The sequence below is a fragment of the Coloeus monedula genome, assembly GCF_965178545.1.
Source record: "Coloeus monedula genome assembly, chromosome: 24".
Taxonomy (NCBI): Eukaryota; Metazoa; Chordata; class Aves; order Passeriformes; family Corvidae; genus Coloeus; species Coloeus monedula.
The window spans coordinates 4,824,216-4,841,392 of NC_138804.1; the positions used below are offsets into that span (position 1 = coordinate 4,824,216).

General features: G+C 42.3%; 1 protein-coding gene across 4 annotated transcripts in view; it reads left to right on the plus strand.

The window, feature by feature from the left end:
• The window catches only part of EYA3 (EYA transcriptional coactivator and phosphatase 3), a 56,235-nt gene that overhangs the window by 19,145 nt on the left and 19,913 nt on the right, over positions 1 to 17,177 (plus strand). For 2 of the 4 annotated variants that reach the window (XM_082296635.1, XM_082296638.1), the window contains exons 2-6: positions 1,527 to 1,621; positions 7,810 to 7,853; positions 9,911 to 9,990; positions 12,558 to 12,624; positions 13,408 to 13,550. In XM_082296635.1, coding sequence (XP_082152761.1) covers positions 1,589 to 1,621; positions 7,810 to 7,853; positions 9,911 to 9,990; positions 12,558 to 12,624; positions 13,408 to 13,550 — 367 coding nt within the window. In that variant the 5' untranslated portion in view covers positions 1,527 to 1,588. Of the gene's footprint in view, positions 1 to 1,526; positions 1,622 to 7,809; positions 7,854 to 9,910; positions 9,991 to 12,557; positions 12,625 to 13,407; positions 13,551 to 17,177 lie in introns of those variants that run through there. The other 2 variants (XM_082296637.1, XM_082296636.1) reach the window with 2 other exon arrangements.

Below are 17,177 nucleotides of genomic sequence, written 5' to 3' on the forward strand. Positions count from 1 at the left end.
TTGTAGACTTTCTTGTGTGTTGTGAATAGGGTCGTTTCCAAAGAACCTGAGTTATGGACGAGACTAATTGTGAATTCAGTTGATTCAGAGTTCAGGCAATAAGGGTAAGTAGCTTTGATTAGGGGTGGCAGCCTTGCAAAATCCTCAAACCCTCAATGAAATTTTATCCTGGCACATACAATACACGCTGGCACATAAGACCTGTCCTCAGATAAGGGAGAAACGCTTTGTGTTTTCGTGGTTAATATGAAATTATTCCAGGCTGCATAGCATCCCTGCGGCTGGCACGTGGGACTTGGCTGCGGGCGGGCTGCACGTGCTGGCCGGTTAAGTAGGTCTGGCAGGAGCCAGGGAGGGGACAGAGACATGGTTTTTAGGACACCAGAAAGTTACTTCTGTAAACTAGTTCAGTCACTTTGTGTGGGGATAGTTCCATAATTTGAAGGTGCCTGAATGCTCCGAACAGGATGGGAAAACAGAAGGTCCTAGAAGAAAGAGCAGTTGATAAAATGGCCTTTCACATTTCCTCAGACACTTAGAGACAGACTTTTGGGGCTGTGGAGGCAGGAATTGGTTGTATGTCAGCACAGAAAGTCTCTGGATTTAATTTCTCCAACCCACTAAGTGTTTTTCAGCATTTTTTCTAATTTCTGTAATCCCCTGAAGTTGTGCTGTGCGGGCGTGTGGCAGAGCAGGCGCTGCTGGGGTGGCAGAGGAGGCAGCTCGGGAAAAGCTGCTCTGAAGAGGTTGGGGTTGATTTTAATAAAATGGCTCCAAAATGAGAAGGGGAAAGAGCAAAAACACAGGTCATACTGCTCATGCACGTCATGTGGGCAGAGGGGGAGGCCAGGAGGACGCAGGCCTTTATCTTTTGCCCAGCAAATTGCAAAAGTTAATCAGGTTGTGAAAATATTCTGCAAAATTTCTTTTTCATTATTTTAAGCCCCTGGAAGATAGCAGCTTTTTGGTGTAAGATATAAGATTTCTCTGCTAAATGCTTCCAAAATAAAAATTATTTTATAAAATTTCATCAAACTTCTCTTTTTGAAAGGTGCAGTTGAAATAAAGAATTTGTTGTGCGAATTTGGCAAGGAACAGCACTGTGTGTAAATGCATTTAGGTGTACAGTCTTGTCCTGATTTTTTTTGATTGTTATATAAATGTTCTAAATTAAAACAGGTTAGATTGAATCATGCTGTTTACTGACCTAGTAGACCAGACTTGATCATTTAAAGTGTCTTTAAAATCACGGTGCACGTGTCTGATTAGTGTATTAGCTTCTGCAGTCAGTGTGGTCCGAGTAAATGATGTAGAAATGTACCATGTGCATGAAAAATCTGGATCTTCAAAGCTTAAAGCTAAATCCCTTGTTTATGAAATCTTTCCATATATGAATTTTGTATTTTATTTGGGAGATGGCCACACGAGTTTTGTGGGAGGAGTATATAACAATTAATATTCTCTGATAGCCTACATGATAAGACCCCCCAAAAGTACATAAAGCTATGAACACCTTTTTTTAACAGGGCTTGAAGACTGCTGAGGAACACACGATTTGAATCATTTAAGCATTAAAATAGTAATACCCATGGAAGAGCCACAAGACTTACCCGAACAACCAGTAAGTACATTTTAAAAAGACTAAAAATGAAAATATAAAACAAATTTGTGATCTTACAAATTTGGTATACAGTTATTTTAACTAATACTGGAAAAGAAGGCTTATACTTAGTATATTTATCCAGAGGACAAAAAGCATTTTGTTGTTCGTAAAATGTGCTGTACATTTAATTTACTATAATTGTACAGGCTGTAGTAATAAAGGAATAGTTATGTATACTTGAACTCTGTGATGTTTCTATGCATGCAAAGATTACCTGTTATGCTCAGAAAACCAGACTTACTTTAAGCCTGTTGTAGAGAAAATAAAATTTACTGGTTTAGGGACAAAATCCGCATGCTGGTTATTACAGGGTATGTAGTCTTTAATTCTTCTTATGCTTGAGATCTTGAAAAGATCCCGCAATTCATTGTTTCCACAAGTGGAAGGCATTTTTTAATGCCTAATGTAACAGTACGTTGGGGTAGGGAAGCATGTGGGAAGGTTAAAGTTGCTACGTATTTGTGAAGTATTTGCAGTACTGTTTGCATTGTCAATAACTGATATTAACACAGCACAGGAGTGTTAGGTAGACAATTATCAATACAATATGAGATGAATTAAATTGCCTATCTAAAACACAGTAGCAAAGGAATTAAGCAGAAATATTTGTATTAATGTTCTGTTCCCAAAATAAACCTGGTGCAAACTCAACAAGAAATTGCCAAATTACCATGGGAGTGATGCTTGTAATCTTGGAGGCCTTGTCAAATGCACACAGAAACAGAATAATGTGCTTGAGGGCACTTTGCATGTGTTCTAATTGAAAAGATTTTGATGCCTTTTTAATGTGAGAATTCAATGTTCTTCAGTTAAACTAGTTAGAAAATACATTGTAATGTCATTTATGCAATTTTATGGCTTAGGAACTAAGTCAAATGAAATGGAAATGTAAACTTAAAATTATTTAGAACCTGGCTTGTCACAATCTGCAGGTGATGGGCCTGAGTGATATCCATGAAATGTGAAACTAAGTAGCAAAACCATATAGTTTGTATTCCAGCTATTTGAAGAGTTTAAAAATGTACTAAAAAAGGAAATTACATCCTTATATCATGAAAACTGTCTTTATTCTTCAGGGCACAAGCGATAGGGTACAGCTAATTTTCAGTGGAGTGTCCTTTAAGCAGATTCTGTTGTAATATTCAGCTAAAGATTTTCTTGGTAATTTCTTTCAAGTATCTGATACCAGTCAGTCATTCTGTGACAGAATATAAGACTAGATGGATCATAATGAATAGGTGAGGCAGTATTTTGGGTAGAGTGGAACATTCTTACAGGAGGAAATGGAAAGAAAATTTTGTTCTCTTTTTTGTATAGTGAGACCATTCCTGAAACATGTGAATTTTCTTTAAGTAAAAAAATAAAAGGAAACTGAGGTCAGCTTTGCAAAATCCTGTCAGCTGAATCACCCAGTGATGGTATTGTGCACACTTAATTTCTTTCCCAAATGTTTTGTTTTTCTTAAATCACCGGGACAAGATTAGTAAGTTACTTCAAAAAATAATGTTTATGGCAAACTGTTGATAACTGAAGACAGAAAGGAGCCTGTAGAAAAGTCATCGAACTTCAAGTTCAGTGTATTTTACTTTAAAAAAAATTAATTAAAAAAGGTGGGTAGTTTTGTTATGTTGATGTGGACTGATAGTAATAATTGCTTCCAAAATGTGTTTTTTCTAGCTCAATGTTAGACTGATCACTCAGTTCTGTACTGCTCTCTGGCATATTGTATGGCCATAGCTTTGGTCCCTGGTTTTTGAGTGTTTCTTCCCTCTTCAAGTCTGTATTAGAATGAAAACAGTTTCTGTGCACACTGCAGGGCTAGAAAACAGATTCAGAATTTATAATAAATTATTAATCTGGATTAGTTTTTAGAAGTGATTCTGTATAGTAATCTCTCACTTGTTGAATGTGTTGTGGGTGGAGGTAGTTAATTTTTATAATACTTATTTTAATTCTTAATACTAGGAAATGACAAAATGTTTTTTATAAAGGACAGTGAACTTGTGTGAGCCTCACTGCAGACACCCAGCGGGTCTCTGTGTGTTTGGAATGACTGCTCACTCACATCAGACAGCGAGGGCAAGCCTGGGTCCATGGTGGGGAGAGCAATGTGTTGGAAAGGGCTCCAGAAATACACTGTTTTTTCCTAATTGAAATTAGCGAGAGGTTGGCAATAATACCCCTTGCCCCTGAATGCGTGCTGTCCCCTGCTCCAGCCACAGCAGCCCAGCTGTGCTCCCCAACGGCTTGGGCAGCGTTGTCTCAAAGTTATTGCCCTGCTCGGTGATGAGCTGGGAGTGAGGAGTGTCCCTGTGTCTGCTCAGGCTTGGAAATTATCCATGGATGTCAGTCAGAGTTGGATTCATTTGTAGACTACCTGTTCTCTTGATGTCGGGAGGAAGACTTTGTGTATGGCTCAGTAAATACGACTGACCTCCAGTCTTTCAGAGGCAGGAACAGAGCTTTCCAGCATTACTTGGATTTTCAGTGATAGAAATTTGTGATTTGGGAGCAAGGATCAGCTAGAATGTGCCATTTGGCGCTTTTTTTTTCCTTTCTGCCTTTTTTTTCTTTCTTTCTTTTTCTTTTCTTACAAAAATCAATGTAAGCCACAAACCAGTGGGAAATAGGAAGATGAAGGTAGGAGAAAAGATGTACCTTAGGAGACGTCACTCGTAGTGCAGCAGAACAGCTTAGAGAGTGAACCTTTGCAGTTGCTAAAGCTGGAAACATGAATCCCTGAGGTAGACCCCATCTTTTTCCTTGTTTTAATTTCTTTTTTCTTTTTATCTCTTTTTTCATCCCTTATTTTTAAAAAGAATGAATTAACTTCTGCATCCTTTCAGTACTTGAAGGGGGCCTATAAGAAGTCTGGTGAGGAGCTGTGTGCAAGGGTAGGAACAGGACCATGGGGAATAGCTTCAAACTAAAAGAGAGTAGGTTTAAATTAGATTTAGATTCGATGTTAGGAAGAAGTTCTTCCCTGTGAGGATGGTGAGGCCCTGGCACAGGCTGCCCAGAGAAGCTGTGGCTGCCCCATCCCTGGAAGTGTCGCAGGCCAGGTAGGACGGGGCTTGGAGCAACCTGGGATAGTGGAAGGTGTCCTTGCCCATGGCAGAGGGGCTGGAACAAGATGAACTTTAAGGTCCCTTCCAACCCAAACTATTCTGGGATTCTATGAAAAGTCTTCGAACTGTGATCTTGTCACTTGAGAGGGAGCAAAAAACCTTTCTGCATCTCTCCAAAGATTTTCAGGGGGAAGTGTATGTTGAAAGAAGGTGTTTGAAGAGATTTCCGCAGCCTTTTCTATGGTTCATGCAGGAGAAGGATGCACAGGTGCCCAGGTAGGGTTTGGAGTTGGAGTGGAGTCTGGCAAGACCCAGGTGGGAGAGAAGCACATCTTGACAGTACTCCCTCCTTGTGCCCCAGATATCAGCCTTATGTTATGGTTACTAGGTGCTGTTCCTGCATTAAATATGTGTTAAGACGTGCCAGGAAACAAAGAAAAAGCTTTCTAAGGCCATGAAAGTCTGTTGAAAGCTGTTCCCTCCCACTTCAATTTGTAGTGTAAATTGCAGTGATTAGTGATGGGTAGAACAGTGAGTTTGCATCCCACTGAAGGATCAAGATTTTGTAAATTGGGTTTGCATCCCACTGAAGTGTCACAATTTTGTAAATGTTACTGCACAGCATTAAGACATTAGGGACAATTTCTTTTAAAAACCTCCCAAGGTGGGAACAAGCCAAGGCTGGCCAGCTGAGGCCAGGACATGATAAGCTGACATCCAAAATTGCAGTTTGGCTTGATTTCTGCTGCACAGTCACAATGGCTATGACATTCCAGGGCCATTTAAAAAAGAGAGGATGAAAATGTCTCCAGATATTTACTGATTTTTTTTTTTTTTAATGACTTTAACAATTGACTTAAACTCCTATCATAAAATTATAGACTGGTTTGGGTTGGATGGGACCTTAAAAATCATCTAGTTCCAACTCCGTGCCATGGAACAATGTAAAATACTGATCACTGTGCATCACTGAGGGCATGGTTTGGCAGAGGAGGAAGATCTCCCATCGTGGGAGAACAAGCCATGATGGCCTTGTGCTGTAGACACTCATTCAGAGAGAAGTTCCAGTCCAGTGGGCAGAGCAGCAGAGTGGGGCTTTGAGCTCAAGTCCTGTCTGCTGTGAGGTGTCTTAGGAACAGCTCTCCTGTTCTAGTTTTGGTGAAAACAGCAATAAAACTGATGTGTTCATACAAAACTTCGCCTCTCTTGGGGCAGAGGGCTTGGTTTGGGCATTTTTGTAAGTGAGCTGGTTTCTCTGTTCACCTTCCATATTAACAAACCACAAACTACTGAAGTTGCGGACATCAGATCGTATCGAGTACCTGACTGGAAACAGCAGTAAAATCCTGTGAAGTCTAAAATTCAAGCTGCCAACTCTAAAGTTAATTTTTAGTTTTATCCTCCATGTTATTTTGGTCTGAAGCAGTTTGCCCCTACTTTTTTAGGTGTGACTAGTTTTTTTCTGTCTCTTTTCCTAAAGAACCCTGTGGGCAGTTTGGCATCCTGAGCTTTCTGCTGGTGTTGGTGGCTGAGGTCCCTGCTCAGAAGCAGGTTGGCAGGGTCCCAGGGAAGGGCTGGAGCATTTGCTGCAAGGCAGAAGGATGACAGAAGGAGTTGAGAGGCGGTGCCTGAGACAGCTGGGGTAAAATATGTCTGCTTTCCCATAGTGTTGTAGTTGACATTGTCTTTGGGTGGGGAAGACTGGTGCAGACCCTTTGGATGCAGGACCTTGTGGTGATGTGGACGAGAAGTAGTATGTGTTCCTGGGCAGGCAGGAGGAGGACTCTGGAGAAGTGTGTGAAGCTGTGGGCTGGAGAACCACCCCAGGAGTTGATGTCACTGACTGTGACCAGCTCTTTGCTCAAGTTGAAGTTAAAAGTGCAGGAGGTTTGAGGCTGTATGATATCATTGTGCTGCCATAGTCTTGTCATTCCTTTGCCTTCTCTGTGGTGTAATGAGTGCTATTGAAGTTTGTAGTGTTCTGCAGTGAGTGCCAGAGGGAAGAGACACTGAGACTAGTACAGAGATGAAAGCAGACTGAGCTCTGGAATACTGGTAACTTCCTCAGGGAGAGAAGATTGCCCTTTCAGCTTTCTCCTTCCCATCCTTTCCCCTTGTGACCTTGAGCCTTTTTGCCCCCCCTGCCTCCCAGCTCCTCTTGCCCAACAGGAATTCACCTGTATGTTACTACTTCTTTTTTTAAAGTGCATTTTGACCTCTCATGGTCAAATTGCATTTCCCTCACCTTTTATTTATATTCACCTGAGAAAGAAAATGTGAATAACATGGTGAAAGGTTTATTCTTTGGAGTCCATGCAGTCTGGTACCTAGCCTGTACCTTCGCAGACCCCTTTTCACAGAAGACCTGCTAAACAGTGCTTGAGTGCCCTGTAGGGGCTGGGATGATACTGATGGTGCAAGTCTGGCATCTAAACCTGCTCAGGAAATGTGGAAGGCTGTAAAACTTCCTGCTTAGAGGGAGAAGGTGTGGAAAAAGAAGCCTGTGTATCCAGGCACTGACCCTGGCATCCTCCTGAGGGTTTCACAGTAATGTTTGTAGCCTGCAAAAACCGAATTTGGGTTCAAGGCAGTGCTGTCTGCGATGTAATACCCAGTACAGGAACAGGATCCAGCTGGAACCTACAAAATGACAATAAATGCTGTATTGGTTTTAGTCAGGAGTCAAAACTCCTAATTTATTACAGCAAAAGCATTCATGTTCCTATTTTTGTGCAAGATTAGAATATAGGGGGAAGAGAGCAAAGGTTATGGCTGAATCCATGCAGAATAAGATTTTGTTAACATTTATGACTTTTTTATTCAATTTCCACAGAATTGTCCTTACCAGCTGTTTTTGTGGCTGTATATCTCAGCACCTGTTACGTACATAACTAACATGACAATTCCGCTATAAAAGATCCAGTGTCAGCCCTTGTTTTCTAATTAGGAAAAGGCTTGTTTAGAGGTGAAGAGCCCACTGGTAAATTCTGGAGTGCAGGACAAGGCTGTGTATTTAGCCACCACTGTGAACCCTCCAGCTTGTGTTAGTTGTAGCTCTGAACGTTTTTGTCTTCGCAGGTGAAAAAAGCCAAGATGCAGGAATCCAGAGAACAGAGCCTGAGGTATGGGATTTTAAATTTGATTTTAGTGTGGAACAGTTCTTTATGGTCTTTTACAATTATAAAGCTTTCATTTTAGAAATTTGCCTCTTGATTTATTTTTTACAGATCTACGGCAAATGTAGCTGCATTTGTATTTGGTATAATATTAAGTTCCCAATAAAAAATAATTAGCTGCCCCTACAGTATTAAGCTTTTATGAAAGTGGCTACAAAGAGTCTTAAAGGCATCATCATGCCCATCTTTCACAGATTGAGATTGTCACGTACTGCACATAACATGTGTTTAATTTGGTGAGACTCGGGATATTTTAATAATATCTGTGCTACTATTCTTAGTGAACCTGTGTGGAAAACTGCTTTGAGAAATGAAACTCTTGATTTGGTAGCGTCTTCTATTTAAAGCTGTTGTGTGATACTATTTTTAGCCTCAGTAGATGCTTTCTGATGGGTATTGTATTTAGGAATTAACTATTCTTATTACTACTTATAATGAGAATAGCTATATTAGGATTTTTTCTCCCTCTCTGAGTAGCAGCAAATACAGTGAAGAAAGATTTCTCTTTGGAGTCTCTGCCATTCCAATAGGAGCAAGGAGGAAACATGCCATTTCTGCAGGAGTGGACATGGTATATTCTAAAAGTTAGAAATTTGAGCTAATCACCGAAGCTCCCTTTCTGGCCCATCTGAGATCAGAGGAGTGACATCCTAGGGGGAGGGTTTTTTCCCTCTCTTGGGTAGAAAGGTCCCGAGGGCAGCATGGGCACGTCTGAACATGTCGAGGTGCTCTCCCTTCTACCTCTGAGTCACCCTGCCTCAGCACGACAACAGCTTCCTTGCGGGCACAGCGAGCTCAAGATTTGAGTGTAAACATCCTTGTATTTTAAAATTGTAGACATCCAGTATTTAAAAATAGAAGATGGGGAGGGATAAAGTTGCATTTCTAACTTAATTAAATACACTGTTTAAATATTCTGGCTCTGTTTTGATAAAACTATACATGATTTTAGGTTTGACCAATGGATTAGTTTAAAAGAAGTTATTGGACCTGTTTCTCCCATTCCCCTGCACTGCGGGGGGTGGAGGAGGGAGAGAAAATCAGAAGTTGGGCCTAGAAAGCAGGGTGGGGTGGGGGAAGGTGTGGTAAGATTTGGGTTTATTTCTCATACAGCCTCCTGCTCCCTGTGCAGGTCAGCTCAGGCACCTTTAGGCTCTTCCTGAGAGTTTAATTTGCTCATCCAACACAAAACTGTGCAGTTGTTTTTTGTTGGGATGCTGAGTAGAGTCGGGTCATGGAGGGAGGCACGGAGCACCATGCTTGGTGCACACCTGATCTACAAGTGGAAGTACCCCTTCAGCAGCAGCAAACAGTTACCTTGGCTCCTTTACCTTGAGAAACTTCAGTCTCAGAATATCAGAACAGCACACAGATGGCTGAAAACCTCATGAAAAGATGTGTTGCAGAACTAGTGTTAATAAAACTAAAGCCAGGAAGGTAATCAGCAAGGAAAAAACAATTTCAATCAGGAATTACCTGTACTTTCTACTCTATATGTGAACAAAGCAACATTGACATGGAACCGAAACAGTGTGGGAGAAATCCAAAATAATCCAGTAACCTGCAAATATTTAAGTACAGAAGTGACCCCCAGTTCAAGGATGTTTCAGTGCTGGTCTTCAGGGACAAACCCAGCAGCGAGGCAATGCCCATGGGCAGGGGAGCCTGTGGCAGCTGGGCCACACACCACTGCTGGCAGCAGTTCCTTGGCTGCTGCAGCCTGGGGGAATGGAGGCTCCAAGGGGTGTTTCTCACAGAAGCCACCCCTGCAGTCCCCCCCTCTACCAATCCCTGGCCACTCAAACCCCATATAGTTTGATGTCTAATTCCAGCTGCAGATCTCTCTCTCAGAATCTCTTCATGAAATAGCAAAGAGCACAGGGCTAGGTTCTGTGAAGAGTTAGTTTGCCTTGGTCAGAAAGGTTGAACCAGGGGTCATGATGCCCAAGGATGTTAATTTAAGAGTTCATAATGCTAATACTGAGCCTTTGTTGTCCTGGCAGTCATGTGAGCAACACAGAAGTCAGCGATCAGAAAACTGAATCTTCAAACCTTGGTTCAAACCTTCCCATGTCCAGTGAGAGTGAGTATCTCTGGAATTTTCCACTTGTCTTTCCTCGTGTCTTTCCCTGGTACCATGCTTCATCAACCTTAATCTTTGTCTTCTCCTTGTAATCCTTAGCCTGCCCTCGCTATCAGTTGTAAAGTAAATGTTTGCTGTAGTGTTTGCAAAATGTTAATGCCTGATGGTAAGGAAATATCTGTTTCTAACAAGTATTTTTGTGTCACTACCCCCCAGCTTGCTGTTGGGTGCTTCTGAGTACTGCCGTGTCTTATCTGCCTTAGACATGATTCTTCTTGAGGGTTGAGTCAACATCAATTATAATGCCTATTGTAAACATGTTTTAAAAATCATTATCTCTACACAGCTGGTTGGGTCCTTTGTAGCAATATGCTATACACTTCATCTTGGACTCTGAATTGTATTGAATGTCTGTAGAAAGCTCCTAGGAAATAAACAGAGAGGAAACAGGCAGGGAATACAAAGATTGCATAATAAATGAAAAGTGGAGTGTATCCATTCTTTTGGAAAAAGAGGGCTGGAGGTTATTAGGAAGGTCAGATTCCTACGTGGAATACCTTTGACTGCCAATACATATTTCAAAGTGTAAATCAGCTCAGCTTAGCTGAAGGTATGTAAGGTGTAACTTTCCATTGTAATTGATTTGATCTTTGCTATTTTAATCCAGGTACTGTGGTGTTGCAGGAGTTAGGAGAAGTTTCAGCCTGCAAAACCTGCTGCCTAACTGGATAAGCCATTTACAAATCCCAGAAACTGCATGCAGTGTTATTGTGGAATTTTTTGCTTTTTTACACCATTGCCTAATTCTTCATATGCACTTTTATAAACAGGAATTCTAGAAATATAATTACTACATAATTATTCAGATGAATATTGACATTTTTTAAAAAAACCCTACAAATCCTAAACATTTTTGCAGGAGGGATGTGGGAACTGACAAGTGTTAAAGGAAAGCCTTTAGTTCCAAAAGTTCCCTGTGTTTCTGTGTTGTATCCTTGTGCTGCATGGGCTTCACACTGTGAGTAAGGGCAAACACTGAGGAGCAGAGGAAGGTGATTCATGGTTCACTTGGGAGGTTCAGCATGTGTGGTTTGATGGTTTGTACCGCTCAGCTGCTTGTGTTCAGATTACACAAAGAGAAGGTTATTGAGGTGGCAGAATGCACATTAGGGTTAGGGTTGCCTGTAGCGACTGTCTTGCTTTCCTCAGTGTAACTCAGGAGAGTTAACTATGTGGCCATACAAGAACGATAATGTAAGTCTGATACGGAAAGCCCAACTTTTCTGAGCACATTATTGGCATCTGGATCAAATCCCAGAGTAGAGTATGCTGGTATCTGTGACCCTGTGCTGTTTTGAAGGCTGTTAATTGAGTCACTCCAGAGGGAGAGGGAAGTGTGGTCTCTTGCAATGGTAGGGGTAGAGGGGTGGGGCCCCTGGGCCCACACAAGGGGATACAGTTAGCCAGGCTTACCTCTTGGGCAAGCCCTGGGTGCTTTGTCTGCTTTCCAAGGGGAATCAGCTGGATCCACAGCAGTGCAGCCGTGTTTGCTAACGGTTTGGGTATGGTGCTTCTAGATCTGAACTGATAAACCCATGTACTGTGCAGATACACAGTCACAGAAGTGTAGCTCCCAGCAGCATACTGCACTGTGGTGGTGGTGTGTGCCAGACAAATTCTGTGCTGGGGTCCTGCCCATTGTTGCTTTCCTAGTTTGATGAACAGCAGAGTATTTAATCAGGTCAGTTCATGTGAATCTTGGGGGTGTTTAATGGCTCTTGGATTAAGCCATAGGAGCCTAAGCCCCCTTCTCTACCCCAACCTGGAATGCTATAACAGAGCTGTCTCACACAAGGTGTACTAGAGCCACAGGCTGTGCTGAGTGAGAACGTTTGAAACATTTCCTCTGTGAGTTGCCAGCTGAGCCGCTCTGTCTTACCAGTTTCAGAGTACAATTGTTGTGGATTTATTCAAGCAGAAAAATAGAAACATCTGGTTGAATGTAACTACCAGATTACTTTAGAGGAATCTCTGGGCCTTGTGCACTGCAGCTGTGCTTCACTGGTTGTGTGTGATTAAGTTCATTGAGCTGGAGCTGTTCCTTTTTACAGGAAAGACAGTTTGCTGGAGCCGTGCATGGGTAGAGTACATAGAGGAAGAGGAAAGCTTGGCAAAACAGGCATTTGGTCTCTGCTCCAGGACGCAGAAATGTTACGCTTGGTGTGGATGAAGCCCCTTTGGCAAATATGCAGGGTTTTGGGATGGACTGAAATCAAATTTTTTTTACGACGGTTGCAAAAAAATTATAGTACCAGCTGATAAAGAGCACTGTTACACAGGGAGGAATAGTGTGATTGACTGATCTACCTGCTGTGAGCTGGCAGAACATTTTTGTGCCAGTTTAACAGTGTGTTTTTGAGAATTTGCTTTGAAACAAATATTCAGGGCACTAAAACTCTTTGTAAATCCTGTGTGTTGACTAAAATGTACCGTAAGTATTGATATTTGTATTTATTTGTTGGGTTTTGAAAGCACCTCTGTAATTACACAAACTATTTTTTTTTCAGTTATGACATGCACTGATTATATCCCAAGGTCATCAAATGATTATACCTCACAAATGTATTCTGCAAAGTAAGTCAAGAAATTGTTACTCAGTTCTGTAACTCTTACTTCTTTCTGAAGTAATCTTTTTGTATCTTTATGCATTTCTCTAATGCTGTAAATCCCACTACTGGCAACAGATACTCATTGCTGAGGACACTGAATTTACAGAATTCACCCTTTGACTTTAGTTACTGTTGTTTTATGTTCACAAAGATAAATGAGCCCCTTCAAGTAATTAACATGATAGTGAATAATGCACATAATATTTGCCAAATAAACAAATTAAACATAGATAAGTACAAGGGGAATATAAGATTTTCTCATCATTCACTGTGTTTATGGATCTTTGTAATTCTGCCTGTTGGAGCAGGATAGGTTTTAGCCCCCACTGCTTGGTTTTTGTGTAGTCTCTGTGTGTGTCCCATTGGTTCTTACAGATACAGCTTTATTACAGTAGCTTTAGGGTCTGGTGTAGTAAGGCATGATAAATGGGACTAACTACTTGTGCCTGTTGGAATGGGGAGTTTGTCCTTCCCAACTCACCCTGCCGTTGCAGTCCTGGATGAACACTGGTATTGTGGCATCATGGAGGAGGGAGTTTCCCTGGTGTCACTGCAGGAAGCTGGCAGCATCTATTAACTCAAGAGCTTGCCTTGGGAAGCACAAGGAGCTTATTGCGCTAAGAGGATGTGTCAGTCTGAGAAGTTTCTCCTTTCTGGAGCAATTTTCTGGTGTGTCTTCTGGTTTGAAGGCTGAAAGATGCATAATGTAAATAGTTCTTTCTGACTTTTGTTCTCTCTTTTCACTAAGGCCATATGCACATATCCTTTCTGTACCAGTATCGGAAACAATGAGCCCTTACCCTGGTCAGCCTCAGTACCAAGCACTACAGCAGTCCCAGCCCTACACCATCTACCCCCAGACCACTCAGACCTACGGACTACCTCCTTTCGGTAAAAAGTGACTTTTCAAAGACTTCTTGGTGCCTGCAATTACTGTTTTATGTCTCATTAAAAAGCCAATGTTAAGCTTAACCAGGTGTGTTGGAGAGAAGAGTTTGTAGGAGACCACGTGCCTAGCTTAAATTGTAGATGGGCACTGATCTCATGATGGGACTTCAACTTACAAGATTTCTTACAAAGCTGTTACTTTGGTTCTCCCCATGAAGTTTGTTATATGGTTCTTGGCTTGGGTTCATAATTGTCTTCAGTTGTGATATGGCTGTGTTTGTGCAGTTTCTTTGTTAGTGAAATGACACAACACCCCATACTACAACTTCTCTGCTTTTTCCTTTCCTTTTTGTTGTCCAAGATTAAGACTTTTTATTTCATCTTTCACCAAATGAGAGCTCATGCTAAAATGTCTCCAAGTTTACTAGGCAAATAATTTGCTTAATTTGCTCTAAAAACGGAGACCTCTTGATAGCTATTGCAGTCTTTGCAAATGCTTGAAGGGTCAGACTTGTGTTGTCACTAAAGCTCCATTACAGGGTTTGAGCTATCCACCCTGTGCATGGGTGGGGAAACACCTCTGGGGTGTGGGACTGCTTTAGAAGATAATGGGTGGTTTTCTCCGTGGCGTATAAAGGGAACTGAAGATGAGTAGTGCAGATAGAAAAATATGTAACTTCTGGGTGGGTTAGCTAGTGAAAGACTGCCTGGTCTTTCCTTGTACTCTGTATATTAGAATCATAGAGTGTACTGAGCTGGAAGGGACCCTCAAGGATCACTGAGTTCAACTCCTGGCCATGCCCAGACACCTCAACAACCCCACCCTGCGCATCCCTGGCAGCGCTGCCCAAACGCTCCTGGAGCTCTGGCAGCCTCGGGGCCGTGCCCATTCCCTGGGGAGCCTGGGCAGTGCCCAGCAGCCTCTGGGGGAAGAACCTTTCCCTGCTCTCCAGCCTGAGCCTGCCCTGGCCCAGCTCCAGCCGCTCCCTGGGTGCTGTCCCTGTCCCAGGAGCAGAGATCGGAGCTGCCCCTCGGGAGGAGCCGCAGCCCCGCTGAGCTCTGCCCTCAGTGTCCTCTGCTCCAGCTGGACACACCAAGAGCCCTCAGCTGCCCCTCCTGTGGTGCCTCCAGACCATTCACCATCCTCATGGCCCTCCTTTGGATACTCTAATAGCTTTACATCCCTTATGTATTGAGGCACCCAAAACTGTCCAAGCACTCAAGGTGAGGCCACCCCAGCACAGAGCAGAGCAGGACAATCCCTCCCTGTTCCTGATGCCCCCAGGACATGAATGTCCCTCCTGGCTTCCAGGGCACAGATGACTCATGTTCAACTGGCCATTGACCAGGACCCCCAGGTCCCTTTCCTCCGGCTGCTCTCTAGCCCCTTGTTCCCCACTGTGTCTAAGCAGCCAGGACATTAAAGTGTCAGGCACTGAGGAAAAAAAAAACCAAACCTGTGAGTGACCAGCCCCACACACATACCAAATTTTATAACTGATTGTTAAAAATGAACACTTTAACTTCTCTTTCCATTTTCAGTGTTGCCTAACTTGGTTTCATATGTAAATATTGTACAATGTTGCCAGATCTCAGAAAATGGAAGATAGCAGAGGCTGTTTTATCCCTTACCATGCAACACTGATGAAAGGGGAGAGCATCACCCCACTGTGCAGGGAACCTGGGGGAGCACCCCGCCTGCCTATGGAAGTGGTGGAGTCACCCCCCCTTAGAGTGTTCAAAAAACATGGATATGGCACTTGAGGACATGGTTTAGTGGTAGACATGGTGGTGCTGCTGGGTTAATGGTTGGACTTGATCTTAAAGGTCTTTTCCAGCTTTTACAGTTTGTGATATGTCTCAGGGGCTTGTGGTTGTACTGCACAACCATATGCACTGAGCCTCTTGCAGATTTATCTGTAGTGCTAAAATCTTAGTACTTTGGTGTGCATAAGGATGAATTTTCCTATAGTTAAAAAATTAGATGTCTTTGAATAAAAGCAGCTATATTTCTGGCTTTTGTTAGCTGCTGACAGAGCATGGGCTTTTATAAAGATTACAGAACAATTGATTTGTCATGATATATTTGAAAGATGGTGTAGGAAAGATAATAAATCCAGACTTGGCTTCGTTAAACATAAGTTAAATTACTAATACTGTACTTACTAGTGGTTACTGGAACATACTCCTCCTCACTGGGTGCCTGCACTTCAGTTTCAGGGTCTTGTTGCACTGTTTTTTGCTGTATCTGAACAGTGGCTGATGGTTTCCTTTGCTTCATTTATTTGGTGTTTCTCAATAGTTTGTTGTGCATGGTGCACTGAGGCTGCTTGGTGTGCTGTTGCATGTTTTAATGTGTCACGTGATGGTTTTTTTAAAGGCAAATATTTGTAAATATGTGGAGTGCTCCAGTGAAGTTGTTTAAAAAGGTGGCTTAGAGTTAATTCTACAATTTGGGAGGGAGGGAGGGTGTAGGTGTTTTGTTAGTGTGTTGTGTGTGTGATGTTTTGTTGGTGGCAGCAGTGATGACTGTGTTTGGGGGGAGTGTTCCTTTTTTTTTTAAATCCAAAGGTTCTGGAATGCAGGGGTACCTCAGCTGCTTCAGTATTATACTCTAAATGTAACACTAGTAATTCTTCTGAAGACCTGGAAGGAGATCTGCATTTTCTATTGATTTCAAAGGAGCTTTTGTCTGTAAAACATCCAAAATGTTTTGGATGCTGTGGATTTTGAGGTCCATTTTTTAACACCTGAATTTTTAGTGTGAAATCAAGTGTTAGGAATATGTTAAAAGTCATTATTTCCAGTAATGGAAATCATACTGGAGTGGTACCTGCTGCGTCATACTGAGAAGATGGACCTTGCATGGTGTGACGGAGAGGTAGAGGGTAGAGGATGGAACGTGCACATTGCAGAGAGAATTCTGGAAATTGTTTCTGCTCACAAAATCTCCAGTGAGCAGGTGAGGGCCAACAACTTGGTCAGATGTTTTACCAGCACCAGAGGGCTTGTTACAGGGGTTGGTGTGTCTTTCTACTGTGTATTTGTTTCTATGCCAGAAAGAAGGCACCATGGTTGATCTAATTGGAACAAACCAGCATGAAATTCAAGCAAGCTGACAAACACAAGCATAGTCTTGAGGTGGCTGACGTCAGGATGCTGCTTTTAGAGAAGGGATGACCTATGCTCTTGCTGATTTGTCACCTCTCTTAAGTGTTCAGTGCATTGTTCTGCATGAGATGCCCTTGTGGTCTGGAGAGATTTTTTTTTTTTTAAAGAAGCATTAAAATAAGAGTAGTGACATCCAGGCTGCATATGTGTAGCTGTAAGTTGGTATTAGAAACACCATGGATGTGATGGCTTACATTAACTCAAGAAAAACCTACAAGTGATGGGATGTCCTGTGTGGGGCCTTTCCACGTATGTTAGATATATGCTGTGACATTCTGTGACATACAGTGCTTCCACTGGACATGGAAGAGTCATTCCCCCTCTTACAGCTTCTCCTCTATCATCCTTGAGACTGTGCTAGCTCATAATGCTGTCCTGCAGAATGAGAGGGGAGGGACAAATACCACCAGTCCAGGAGTGTGCATTGCTGTATAGAAAGTAGGACACATCTGTAGCAAC